Consider the following 13,575-nt stretch of genomic DNA (forward strand, 5'->3'; position numbering starts at 1 on the left):
CATCCTTAATAATTGGCTCCAGTATTTTCCCATCACTGGTGTCAGGCTAATAGCAGTACAGGATAGTAAAGAGTACAGATTAAAAACCTACTCGGCTGCTGAGTGACTTCTGTTTACACTAAACCCTTTGACAGATAGTGTTTTCAGATAAAGTGGGTGTTGTCTTATTTGCCAATTTGAAAAACTCTGAGGTCAGGGCAAAGTAGGGTCTCCCACAAGCAATCCTGCCTGATGTGGAGATTGAGCAGAGACGGGTGATCATCAGCAATCAGGTCCTGATTTACAACAAAGAAAATTCGAGCACATTCTAACTTGATGTGATTTATTATTGTCATATGCATTAGTATACAGTGAAAAGTATTGTTTATTGTGCACTATACAGACAAAGCATACTGTTCATAGGGAAGGAAAGAAGAAAGAGCAGAATGCAGTGTTACAGTCATAGCGAGGGTGTAGAGAAAGATCAACTTAATGCGAGGTAAATCCATTCAAAAATCTGACAGCAGCAGGGAAGAAGCTGTTCTTGAGTTGGTTGGTACAGGACCTCAGGCTTTTGCATCTTTTTCCCAATGGAAGAAGGCGGAAGAGAGAATGTCCGGACTGTGTGGGGTCCTTGATTTTGCTGGCTGCACAGGAACAGGCCCTTTAGCCTTCCAAGCCCGCACCAATCATGATGCCTGTCTAAACGAAAACCATATGAATTTATGGAATCTGTATCCTTCCATTCCCATCCTATTCATGTATTTGTTTAGTTATCCCTTAAATGCTGCTATCGTACCTACTCCCACCTCCTCCCCGGGCAACGCATTCCAGACATTCACCACCCTCTGTGTAAAAAACTTGCCTTGTACATCTCCTCTAAACATTTCCCCCATGCACATTAAACCTATGTCCCAGTGCCACTCATAATCATGTCAACCTCTATCAGGTCACCGCTCAACCTTCGTCATTCCAGTGAGAACAAACCGAGTTTACCCAACCTGTCCTCACAGCTAATACCCTCTAGACCAGGAAACATCCTGGGGGTGGCACAATAGCACAGTGGTTAACACTGCTGCTTCATAGCACCAGGGACCCGGGTTCGCTTCCAAGCTTGGGTCACTGTCTGTGTGGGGTTTGCATGTTCTCCCTGTGTCTGCGTGGGTTTCCTCCGGGTGCTCTGGTTTCCTCCCACATTCTGAAAGACGTGCTGGTTAGGTGTATTGACCCGAACAGGCGCCAGACTGTGGTGACTAGAGGAAATTCACAGTAACTTCATTGCAGTGTTAATGTAAGCCTTACTTGTGACTAATGACTAAACTTTAGCTTTAAATCTCTTTTGTACCCTCTCCAAAATATCCACATCCTTCTGGTAGTGTGGTGACCAGAATTGTACACAATATTTCAAATGAGGCCGAACTATGGTTCTATAAAGCTGCAGTATGACCTGCCTATTCTTATACTCAGTGTCCCAATCGATGAAGGTAAGCATGCTGTATGCTTTCCTGACTGCCTTCTCCACTACGTTGCCATTGTGTTTCCAGGTTACAATGATGTGACTGCTGTGACCACCTTCTGTTCTGTAAAATGTTAAAGTCTTCAGAGAGTGTCACCACCTCGAAGTGCCTTTGCCACCCCCATCTACAACGACATTGCCCACCTTCCCCAATGAGAATGCCAGCCACTGCCAGCCTCAGATACTCCTATTGGCTCTTCTGTTTGCACAGATCTGCCTGTTCTTCCTAGAAGGCTGGTTCATTTATTGTCTCCAAAAAAATAGTGTGGGTGGGCAGACCTGAGAATCCATCAGGATTCGAGCCTGGGATGGTCCCACATTTAAAATCTTGAACAGTGAGATTCCACTCTTTGTTTGCTGGTTTGTGCATTTGGCAATTCTGGAAAGTATGAAAACATCGTCCACGGCAAAAAAGGTTTCAATCTCTTACCCGTTACCCGAAATGCGAGGGCAATTCTGCTGAGTGAATGTGGGCTGTGCAGCTGCTGCCGATTCTTCAGAACAAAGCGATGCAGTGACGGAGAAACACTAAACATACCCCACACCGTCATTCACTGCATCCCTGATTGCTCATCGGCTTTACCCAAAAGTGTCAACCAACAAGACAGGAAGGTGCTATCGTCTCCTGTGTTTAATTAATCAATCTCAAAGGAGTCAGAGCTTGAGAAAACAGGAAATAATTTATTAAAATTGAGATTGATTTTCTATTTTACTTTAGAGATCATCCTGGGTGAACAATCCTTAATTGATTCTATTTTTAAATTGTATTGTTATTGTCTACATTTTTTCACATCAGTGAAGGATCAGAAATAGACTGCAATCTGAACTTCTAATTTTAAATTCAGAATTTGGCTTCATTTCTTTGGAAATGCAGCAGTTTATTACAAAATCAGAAAACATAAAAACTGAAAACAAACTTCATACATTGGATCTGACATACGGCCAGATTTTTTCCGGTTAACAGGATTTTAAAAAGCTCTAAACTTGCAAGGAGAACATTTTTCTTCAGACCTATAGAAATCCTGGATCAGTTTTGAGAATTAATGTCATGTACATGAGTGAGGTTTGTGTAGATGAGTGAGGTTTGTGTAGATGTGCAAGGTCCATGTACATGAACGAGGTTTGTGTACATGAGTGAGGTCCGTGTACAGAGCGCGTTTTGTGTACATGAGAAAGGTTCATTCAAAGTCACCAAGGATTTATGATCAAGCCGCTCGGTTTTGTGAGTTGGATTTTATTCTGTGAAAGGTGTTAATCGAAGTTAAATATTTCCTTCCTGAAGGTGCCGTATATAAATTTACAACACTGACAGTCACTTGCAAAGCTATTAGAATGGCTTTCACATCAAGTATTTTCTTGTAAGCGCTTTGGTTGTATTCGAAATGTACACGTCAAGTTAAATAAATATCCAGAAAAGAAAGATTAGCAGTCCTAGAAAGAACATTTCAAAGTGTTTTGCTGATCTTAATAATCGATCTTGCTCAAGGTTGGAGCAGGCTGGGAGAGCAGAGCAGATTATTGCTTTCTCTCTCTCTCTCATTGAATTGCTTTCCTGTTTTGTGCTGTTCTCAATATCTGTAAGGAACAGTCTATCAATGGGCAATAATTCCTGCTGATAACTACAGCATCATTCCAGTTTAAATTAAGGAAAGAATTAGTTCTTAATAATGTAGTTCCCTGTAGTTCCCTGCTTTGAAAAAAAATCATGATTAAATGTTATTATTTGGAGCCCACACCCTCTAATCTTGCTGCTTGTATTGATCCTGTTTCCAGAGCTTTTAGTGATTCAGGTGGTTACATTGAAAGCTGCAGTGCAGCAGGAGATAAAGAAAAGCAGCAAATTCATTATCTTTGTGTGAAACACCGAGGAAAATCCTTCGCTGAATATGATTGTTGACAGTAGCACAGTGCTCGAATATATTTTAATTTCATGGTGAGGTAAAGTCATCATAATCCGAGATGACCTTTGGCTGTTCTCCCCTTTGAAAGGAGGAGCTGACTGACGATGATTTAATCCAAGGATCACCACACCTAAGGCCAGGGGCAAGGTTGAGAGGTGGGGCCTTCGTAAATAACCTCAGCCAGTGCAGGAATGTTCCAGTCCTGCTGACGGTGACCCCCAACCTTCCCCAACTCCCTGGCAGGGAGGAGGGAAGGCTTTGAACAATGGAAAACCCACTGACAGAGGGAGGACCAGAAGCTCCCACCAGCTACCAATGGCAGGTTACCGCTGGAAAACACACATAGGGGGAGGTGTGGGGAAATCCTGCCAATAGAATACACACACAGAAAAAGTTACATTAAACTTTTGTAGATCATTACTGAAGTCTCAGCTGGAGTATTGTATTCAGTTCGGGGCATCAAATGTTAAAAAGGATGTCAAGGCCTTGGAAAGGATACAGAGCAGATTTAGTAAAGTGATTCTCGTGATAAAGGACTTCAGCCAAATGGGAAAAGATGTACTTCCCTTTAGAAAAGATAACTTTATGGGGAGTTTTAATAGAGGCAGTCAAATTTGATTGAGTGACTGTGGAGAAACAGTTTGTGCTGGCAGACAGATTTAAAACAATTGAAAGAAAGAGCCTTCAGGAGATGAGAAGAATTATTAATGCAGTGAGTTGTCATGATCTGGAATGCGCTGCCTGAAAGATTGATGGAAGCAGATTCATTAATAACTTTCCAAAGGAAATTGGAGAAATAGTTGAAGGGGAAACATTGCAGGACTATAGGGTAAGAGCTTGGGAATGGGATTAATTGGATAGTTCTTCCAAAATGCCACCACACACACAGAATGGCTCAAAAAGCTTCCTCCTGTAAGATTCTCCGGTTATCAAATAGTTCATTAGCTTAGAATAAAAAACTTGCTGATCCATGTGAGGGGCACTGTAACAAAATATACATTCTTAAAAGGAATCCTATTGGATTAAATTAAAATGTCACTGCAGGGCCATGGGGTTGGGAGGGAGGGGTTGGTGATGCCCCCCCGACCCCCGCAGACCAGAAGTGCATGCTGGGCACCACACACTTCCTCTCCAACACCACCTTGCCAGTAACATACAGTCTCTCTTTAAATGTCAATTGGCAAACCAATAGCAAGAACAACAGTCAATGAAAACTTTTCACCGAGATTTGGAACATGTCATTAATCAGAACAGAACAGCTGGATCTCATAAATGGAAAAGGGAATAAATTGAAATATTAGTAGGCATTTTTCTATTCATTCACAAGAGTCCAGCGTCATCCATGCCAGGCCATCCCAGGCCAGGCCATTCCAGGCCAGGCCAGCATTTATTGACCATTTCTAGTTGCCCTTGAACTGAGTGGCTTGCTGAGAGCAGTTTACGGCCAATCATATTTTTGTGGACCTGATGTCACACGAGGTTCGGACAATAAATGTCATTTCCTATGATAAAGTGTGCTGTGGTTCAATGGACACAGTGTAAAGACATCCCTTGTAAACTGTCCCTTGTTGATCCCTAATCACTGGCTCTCCAAAACCAAGGAAGTATCTAACTGGTAGTCACTTAGTTAACGTTCTTTGTAACCTTTTCAGCTGCTGCTTGGGTTGATGTTCCAATAGAATAAGCAGGAGGAGGTAAGCAGTCCCCAATGAGAAGTGTATTGTCTGTCATTTTAAGGACAAACTAGAGGCCTCCTTTACATATTCCTGAAGATGATATTTGGCCCATTACATGTGTAATCAAGAAAGCTGACTGCTAACTAAGGCCCCTTCTACAAGATTGCTTTGTCATGTGACACATGTGACGTGTACTTATGAAAACTAAACTCTGGAATAACCAAAATTCTATAAGTTAAAACCGAGCTGCTCCTGTTCACATGGTGTCGGTCAAATATACAAACTGCTTCCTTGTCTTATTCTGGTGACAGTCTGGTGAGTTCCACCGGGAATAACTAGCTCTGGAAACAGATGAAAGCCTGCCTCAGAACACCAGTAGGTGTGGGGAGAGAATTGGGATTGTCTTTTCGTTATTATTCTGTGTTTATTAGCATCAGGTGAGGATGAATTCTGTGAGAACCATTTTACTGGCGACGAGAGTAGAGAATTGGGCAAGAATGCTGGAACAGTCCGTTCATGATGTTCATAGGTTTGTAATTCTAAAATTTAAGGCATAATTCTGCAAACCTTGGTCCCAGCGTGAAAAATGTTTCAAAATGTTTTTTTTAAGGGAAGTCTTTACAAATACATGAATAGGATGGGAGTAGAGGGATACGGTCCGGGCAGGGTAGGAGGTTTTAGTTCAGTCGGGCAGCAGAGTTAGTGCAGACTTGGAGGGCAGAAGGGTCTGTTCCTGTGCTGTAATTTTCTTTGTCCTTTTTGTTCTTTGTCTGTCCAGTAGAGATTGATCTAATAATTTTTGTAAAGTAATAAAGCCACAGAACATGGCATTGGCTGAATATAACCAAGCTCAAATCTCAATATCTGTATTTCAGTTCCAAATGAGAAATATCTGTTATTGAGTGGGAATAGTGAATGATTTATGGACTCTCTCCCAGCTCCCTTTGGTTATGTTGCCTTCTCAGAAGAATCTGAAACTCATTTTCAAGAACTGTATTCTCATTGATATCATTCTCCTGTCTGAACGGTTAAGATCCCTTTATAGACCATTTTTTTTCTATAATCTTTTTACCAATATGAAAGTTTTGTTACTCAGGCAACATTTTGAATGGAGAATTACTCTACAGTTTAGGAATTTAAATGTGCAAAGTGTTTTTTAGGCGTGGATGATAGGAAACATGTGAAACCTTAATCCATCCTTTTCATTGGTAAACCTCAGTAACCTGAGTTACATCGAAAATGAATTGCAAATCAATCTTCTGAATACATTGTTATTCTCCAATATCACATTGGATAAAAGATTAAAGAATGGGGTTATTGGAACTCAGTGCGGCTAGACTCATTCCTTAATAAGAAACAACCAACGCTTCAACTATTGTGAGCAGTTTCCAGTTACATAAGGTTTGCTAAGCAAATTCAAATGAACTCTATACCAACAATGAAGCCAGGAAACTGACTGGATTCTGAAGGTTTCAGGCATATCGTAGAATCAGAGAACCTCTTCAATGCTGAAGGAGGCCATTTGGCCCTTTGTGTCTGCAAGAGCATCTAATCCAGGCCCCTCCCTCTCCACTCTATCCCTGTAACCCCACACATTTAGCATGACCAATCTACCTAACCTGCTCATTTTTGGAGTATGAGAGGAAACCGGAACACCCAAAGGAAACCAACACAGATATGGGGAGAACGTGTAAACTCCACACAGTCACTCAAGGCTGGAATTGAACCCGAGACCCTGGAGCTGTGAGGCAGCAATGCTAACCACTGTGCCACCACGCTACCCATTTCTGTCACTCCCTCCATAGCAGTGTTGTGGGTGAAACTACACCACGCAAACTGCAGCAGTTCAAGAAGGCAGTTCATCACCACCTTCTCAAGGCCAGTTAGGGGTGGGTAATAAATGTTTGCCTAGCCAGTGATTCTCACATTCTGAGGATGAACTAGGCTCACTATCATCCATGGAGAGCTATTGACGTCGCTCAATTTCTTTGTTTAGCAGTCACTCTACAGCACTAATGGTTAGCATTACTGCCTCACAGTGCCAGGAATCCAGGTTCAATTCCTGGCTTGGATCACTGTCTGTGTGGAGTTTGTATGTTCTCCTCATGTCTGTGTGGGTTTCCTCTGGCTGCTCCAGTTTCTTCCTACAGTCCAAAGATATGTGTGTTAGGTCGATTGGACATGGTAAATTTGCCCCTTAACGTCAGGCGGACTAGCTAAGGTAAATGAATGGGATTACGGGAACAGGGCCTGGATAGGATTGTGGTCAGTGCAGACTCGATGGGCCAAATGGCCTCCTTCTGCACTGTAAGATTCTATGATTCCAGTGTTATAAAGTGAAAGAAGCTCAGCTCGCTCTGATAACCAGACTGGATTTTAATCTTCCTTGCTCTGATTCCACTGTCTTTCAGTGGGATGTGGTTTAACCTGCTGTCCACAGAGGTTTTTGCAATATCTGCCAGAAATCCAACTTTGAATATAATAATCTGACTCCCGTGTTGCCACCAGAGACACAGTTATTTATTCTGAAATGCTCTGTGTAATGTCGGAGGGAGCCTCTCTCTTATATCAAACCACCATTGACAAATGGAAAAGGGATAAAATCGGACAGGCCAGCCGGCACCAGGAAGGAGATTGTAAACCATCCTCAGTCAACCCAGCAACAAATGACTTCCTCACTAACACCTGGAATTTGTACTAAAATTGGGAGAGCTGTCTCACCTGTCAAACAACAGCCTGACATCGTCATATTCACAGAATTAGGTTTACAGATAATGTCCCAGATACCACTAACACCATTCCTGAGTTTGAACTGTCCCACCAGCAAGACAGGCACAGCAGAGGTGGCGACACAGTGGTATACAGTCAGCAGGGAGATGCCTTGGGGGTCTTCAACTTTGACCCCAGGCTCCAGGAAGTCTCATGGCATTAAGTGAAACATGGACAAGGAAGCATTCTGCTCAGAACCACCCACCATGTCCTGATAGCTAATGAATCAGTACTCGTCTATGTTGGACACCACTTGGAAGGAACACTGAGGCAAACAAGGCACAGAAGGAACCATGGGGGACTTCAATCAAGGACATCGCTGCTAGACTGAGCCTGTAGAAGATGCTCATGGAACAATCAAGAAGAAAAAACTTGACCTCCCAATTGTCAACCCATCTGTCACAGATGTATCTGTCCATGAAAGAATTAATTTGAGTGATACCCAGTGCTTATGGTGATGAGGTCCTGGCTTCAAATTGAGGATGACCTCCATCATGTTGTGGAGGTTAAATGGGATAGACTCAGTTCAGCCATCCATTAGACACTGGGCCATCAGCAGCAGGAGAATTGTTCTTGGCCACAAGCTGTAACCTCATGGCCCAGCATATCCCCCACTCGACCATCAGCACCAAGCTGCAGAATCAATGGGGAGTGCACAAAAACAGACCAGGAAGAGCAGCAGGCAAAGCAACAGCACTGGACTATATCAATGCTGAGCAATGGAAACAGCGTGTGGCAGACAGAACTAACTGGTCCCATACCCAATGGGTGAAATCAAAGTTTCACAAACCTGTCACATGCAGACATGAATGGCAATGGATAATTAAACAATTAACTTGAGGAAAAGGCTCCACAAATATCTCCAACAGTGATTGGGGAACCCAATACATCAGTGTGAAATACAAGACTGAAGCATTTACAATGTTCTCCAGTCAGAACCAATGATTCATCGCAGCTTAAACAATGTGTACCCCAACATTGATTGAGAAAAGTTGCTGCTTCTTCCAAAATGAAAGTAATTCTTTCCTTGGCTGTTTTAATGGTAGTTTTACATGTATTTGGCTTTATAAGCTAAAATCGTGGTTGGATGTTTAGTGTAAGCACATCATGACAATTTCTTCCCTATTCTGCAGTTCTTCAAATACAGTATCAGTGTAAGGTGACAAATATTAACGTTAATAAGATTCTAAAATATCATTTGAATGGTGGAGGAAAGTTTTAAATATCAGAAACTATTAACCATGCTGTCCTACTTAAAGAAGGCTTGGAAATAAACAAACATTTCTCTGCATTATATTTGCTTTAATCTACTTTCTAAGGAACACATTAAAGTAAAGCCCACAGAGTCATCTTTGCAAATGCTGCTTTATAGAAAACATGTGGGAGGTAAACCCTCCTCCACAACCCAGACAACTGAGCAATGAAATAAATCACTGGTTATCCTTGGGAAAGTATTATCAACATGAAGTGACTGAGCAATCTGTCAGTATAAAGTGAAGCATGAACTTATCCTTCAGTACTTCCACTATGGATAACTTACAGCTGCGTGACAATTTTAACCTGTCTGTGGAACATATTTTAACTAAAATAGCAGAAACCATACCAGGAAATGAAGCAACCTTCATTCACTCAGGTACATCGAGGTGTGTTGGTGCAAATCATTTAATGAGAGGTGTTTGGAAAAAATACATCAGAATATTCCTGTGGCACTGCAATGTTTTAGAGGTTAATTGTGTTGAACATATCGGGTCTATAAACTCTGAAGGTGAGAAGGAGGAGTGTGAACCTCACTGAAACACTCAAGATTCTGAAGGGGTTTGACAGGGTAGACACTGAGAGACTGTTTCTCCAGGCTGGGGAATCTACAACACGGGGGCAAAGTCTCACCATAAAGGGACAGTCAAAGAACAAAGAACAAGAACAACAAATACAGCCCAGGAACAGGCCCTTCAGCCCTCCATGTCTGTGCTGACTATGATGCCTTAATTAAACTAAAAAAAACTTCAGCCCTTACTAAGTCTGTATCCCTCTATTCCTTCTCTATTCATTTACCCCGCCAGATGCATCTTAAATGTTGCTAATGTGCTTGTTGCCACTACCTCCTTTGGCAGTGAGTTCCAGGCACACTCTGCATGAAAATTTGCCCCACACACTCCCCCTCTCCCCTTGATCCTGTGCCCCCTTGTAATTGATGCTTGCACCCTGGGAAACAACCTCTGACTATCCATCCTGCCTGTGCCTGTCATAATTTTGTAGACTTCTATCAGGTCTCCCCTCAGTCTCTGTCTTTCCAGTGAAAACAATCCTAGTTTATTCAACCAACATCCTAGAGACCAGGCAACATCCTGTTGAACCTTCATCGCACTCTCTCCAAAGCTTCCAAAATCCTTTTTGATAGTGTGGTGACCTGAATTATATACAATCATTCAGAGTTGAGCTGAGGAGAAATTATTTCACTGAAAGAGTTGTGAATCTTTGGAATTCTCTACCCCAGAGGCTGTGCAGGGCTGGGACAGACAGATTTTTAGTCCCTCAAGCAATTAAGGAATTTGGGGAGTAGACAGTAAAGTAGAGTTGAAACCCAGGATCAGCTTGTTGTACTGTTTCTGGTGTTGAGGCTTTAGCCTCTTAGCCAAGTCAACATTGTAAGAAAATTGGCCCTCAACTGACTCATCTGGCTAAACAAAAATTAAATAAATCAAATAAAAATGTTGATTGATTTATATTCCAAGCCTGTCTTCAAATCAACAAGTATTCCAATCCTTCCAATCTGAGATCTTCCTCCGGTGATATGACAACCATTCAATATACCCCGATTGTAGCCACCGACATTTCATTTTAACAACAAGATTATCCACCTGGAAAATTGACCTGAGATTTTTTTTCCTGAGGATAAAGATTTCAATAATGTGACATCTCAGAGTAAATTTCCGTTTTCCCACACTCCAGACTGCAGAATTACACATTCCCTGGAACAATTTTCTGTCCATTAATTTCGATAATTGGAAAGTTATGAGTTGAGAGATTATTCTTACTATCTACTTTCTCCAGGAACTCTCAGATGATCAATAAAGATGCTTATATAAAAACTGACTGTAAAACTTTCTATAGATATGTAAAGACAAAAAAGATTTACAAAAACAAATGCAGGTCCCTTACAGTCAGAAATGGGAGAATTCATAAATGGGAATAAAGAAATAGCTGAGGAATTAAATTTGTTCTTTGCTTCAGTCTTCACAAAGGAAGACATGAATAATGTACCTGAAGTGCTGAGAGGAACATGTTTTAGTGAGGAACTGAAGGAAATCAGCATTAGTAGAGAAATGGTTTTGGGGAAATTGGTAGGATTGAAGGTGGATAAATCTCCAGGTCCTGATAATTTACATCCCAGAATACTAAAGGAAGTGGCTCGGGAAATAATAGATCCATTGGTAGTTATTTTCCAAAATGCTTTGGACGCTGGAATAGTTCCTACAGATTAGAGGGTAGCTAATGTGAGGTCACTATTCAGAAAGGGATGCAGAGAGAAAACAAGGAACTATAGACCCGTGAGCCTAACGTCAGTACTGGGGAAGTTGCTAGAGTCCATTATCAAGGATTTCATAACTCAGCATTTGGAAGGCAGTGGGATAATCAGACAGCATGGATTTACAAAAGGGAAATCGTGCTTGACAAATCTATTGGAATGTTTTTGAGGATGTAATTAGTAGAGGAGAATCAGTGGATGTGGTTTGTTTAGGCTTTCAGAAGGCTTTCGACAAAGTCTCTCATAACAGACGATGTGAAGTGTAAAATTTGAGCACATGGGATTGCAGGTTTTGTCTTGAGATGGACGGAAAGCTGGTTAGCAGATAGGAAGCAAAGAGTTGGCATAAATGGGGCTTTTTCTGATTGGCAGTCAGTAAATAGTGGGGCTCCACAGGGATCTGTGCTGGGACCCCAACTGTTCACATTATATATTAATGATTTGGAAGAGGGAACTGGATGTATTATCTCCAAATTTGCAGATTATACAAAGTTAGATGGTTGGATGAGCTGTAGATGGATACAGAGATGCTTCAGTATGATTTGAACAGGCTGAGTATGTGGGCATGTGCATGGCAGTTGCAGTATAATGTGGATAAATGTGCGATTATCCACTTTGGTAGCAATAATAGGAAGGCAGATTATTACTTGAATGGGTCTAAATTGAGAGAGGTGGGTACTCAACAAGACCTTGGCGTCCTCGTGCATCAGTCATTGAAAGTAAGCGCACAGGTACAGCAAACAGTGACAAAGGCAAATAGTTTTGGTATCTTTATCTGAGGACGGATGTCCTTGTTATAGAGGAAGTACAGCGAAGGTTTATCAGGCTGATTCCTGGGATGACAGGTCTGTCATATGAGGAGAGACTAAATTGGTTAGGATTATATTCACTGGAGTTTGGAAGAGTGAGAGGGGATCTCATAGAAACTTATAAAACTCTAACAGGGTTAGACAGGGTAAATTCAGAAAGAATGTTCCCGATGATGGGGGAATGCAGAACTAGAAGTCAGAGTTTGAGGATAAGGGGTAAACCTTTTAGAACTGAGGTGAGGAGAAATTTCTTCACCCAGAGGATGGTGAATGGGTGGAATTCACTCCCACAGAAAGTAGCTGAGGGCAAAACATTGTGTGATTTCAAAGATAAATTAGGTATAGTTCTTGGACTAAAGGCATCGAGGGATATGGGGAGAAGGGGGAGAATCAGGATATTGAATTTGATGATCAGCTGTGGTCAAGCTGAACAGTGGAGCAAGCTCGAAGGGCCAAATGGCCACTCCTTCTAGTTTCTATGTTTCTATATTGCTAATTCTGTCTCAAAGTTTGATTACTTTTGATTCGGCTGTTAATTAAAGTTTATATGTTACATTTGCAGGGTCAAATCTTCAAGTTAGAATCTCAGCAAGTTGAGTATGGCCGAAATAAATGTCCTTTTGACCCAAACAAGCCGTGTGCCTCTACTCTGGTTGGTAAGTAAATCTCGAAAAGCAGTGAAAAGTGCTGCTTTCTATTGCCAAACACAATTTAAATCAGGGAATTGGATCTTAATTCACCCAAAGACTAATAGATTTCTGAAATAATTTCCCAAGAAAGATGATTGAAATGGGAATTCTGTTTGATACTCACTCAGCACTGTGTATCAGTGAGGCATCTCGTCATGAGTGGTGGCTGGAAAACTGTCAGATTATCAGGTGATCTTCTTGTTAATTCATCCTCAAATTGTGAGCTTTGCTGCCAAGGCTGGAATGTTTTGGACCTAATTTGTTTCCCTGAGAGTCTGTGGTTAGATCCCCAACTGGACCTGTTGAAAAGTTGCAGTGATTTGATTTGATTTGATTGCTGGCTGCTTCAGAGGAAAGCTTCAAGTCAATCTTATTGGTTTGGGATGAGTGTCACAGGAGGTCAAACTGGATTCCTTTTTCTAATGCATCAACTGTGTCACAAGGCCCCGTGGGTAGAGTTTAGTTTGGGCAAAGTGATGCTTAATATACGCCCCCAAAACTGGTGACACCCCTATTGCCATGGTCTCTGGGAGCTTTGGATCATCGCTGGGATACAGTGTTGGATTCTTGGAGAAAAGCAAGGAGACCATGAGGTGGGGAGGTTGGTCAATTAGTTCATTGCAGGAAGTGGCTTTCAGCAGCCCTCCATCACTCCCTCCCCCTATTCCCCACCCCCTGCTCTCCACAGCACCCCCGCCCACCCCTCCTCC

The 13,575-nt window shown here is 41.9% G+C and overlaps 1 protein-coding gene across 1 annotated transcript in view; it reads left to right on the forward strand.

Moving 5' to 3' along the window:
• The window catches only part of LOC145355535 (semaphorin-3E-like), a 280,261-nt gene that overhangs the window by 165,893 nt on the left and 100,793 nt on the right, over window positions 1-13,575 (forward strand). The window contains exon 5 of the mRNA XM_080207783.1: window positions 12,739-12,832. Within this exon, the coding sequence (XP_080063909.1) occupies window positions 12,739-12,832 (94 nt within the window). The remainder of the gene's footprint in view (window positions 1-12,738; window positions 12,833-13,575) is intronic.

This window comes from Carcharhinus amblyrhynchos, chromosome 19, assembly GCF_965287045.1.
Source record: "Carcharhinus amblyrhynchos chromosome 19, sCarAmb.v2.hapA, whole genome shotgun sequence".
In the NCBI taxonomy this organism is placed as follows: domain Eukaryota; kingdom Metazoa; phylum Chordata; class Chondrichthyes; order Carcharhiniformes; family Carcharhinidae; genus Carcharhinus; species Carcharhinus amblyrhynchos.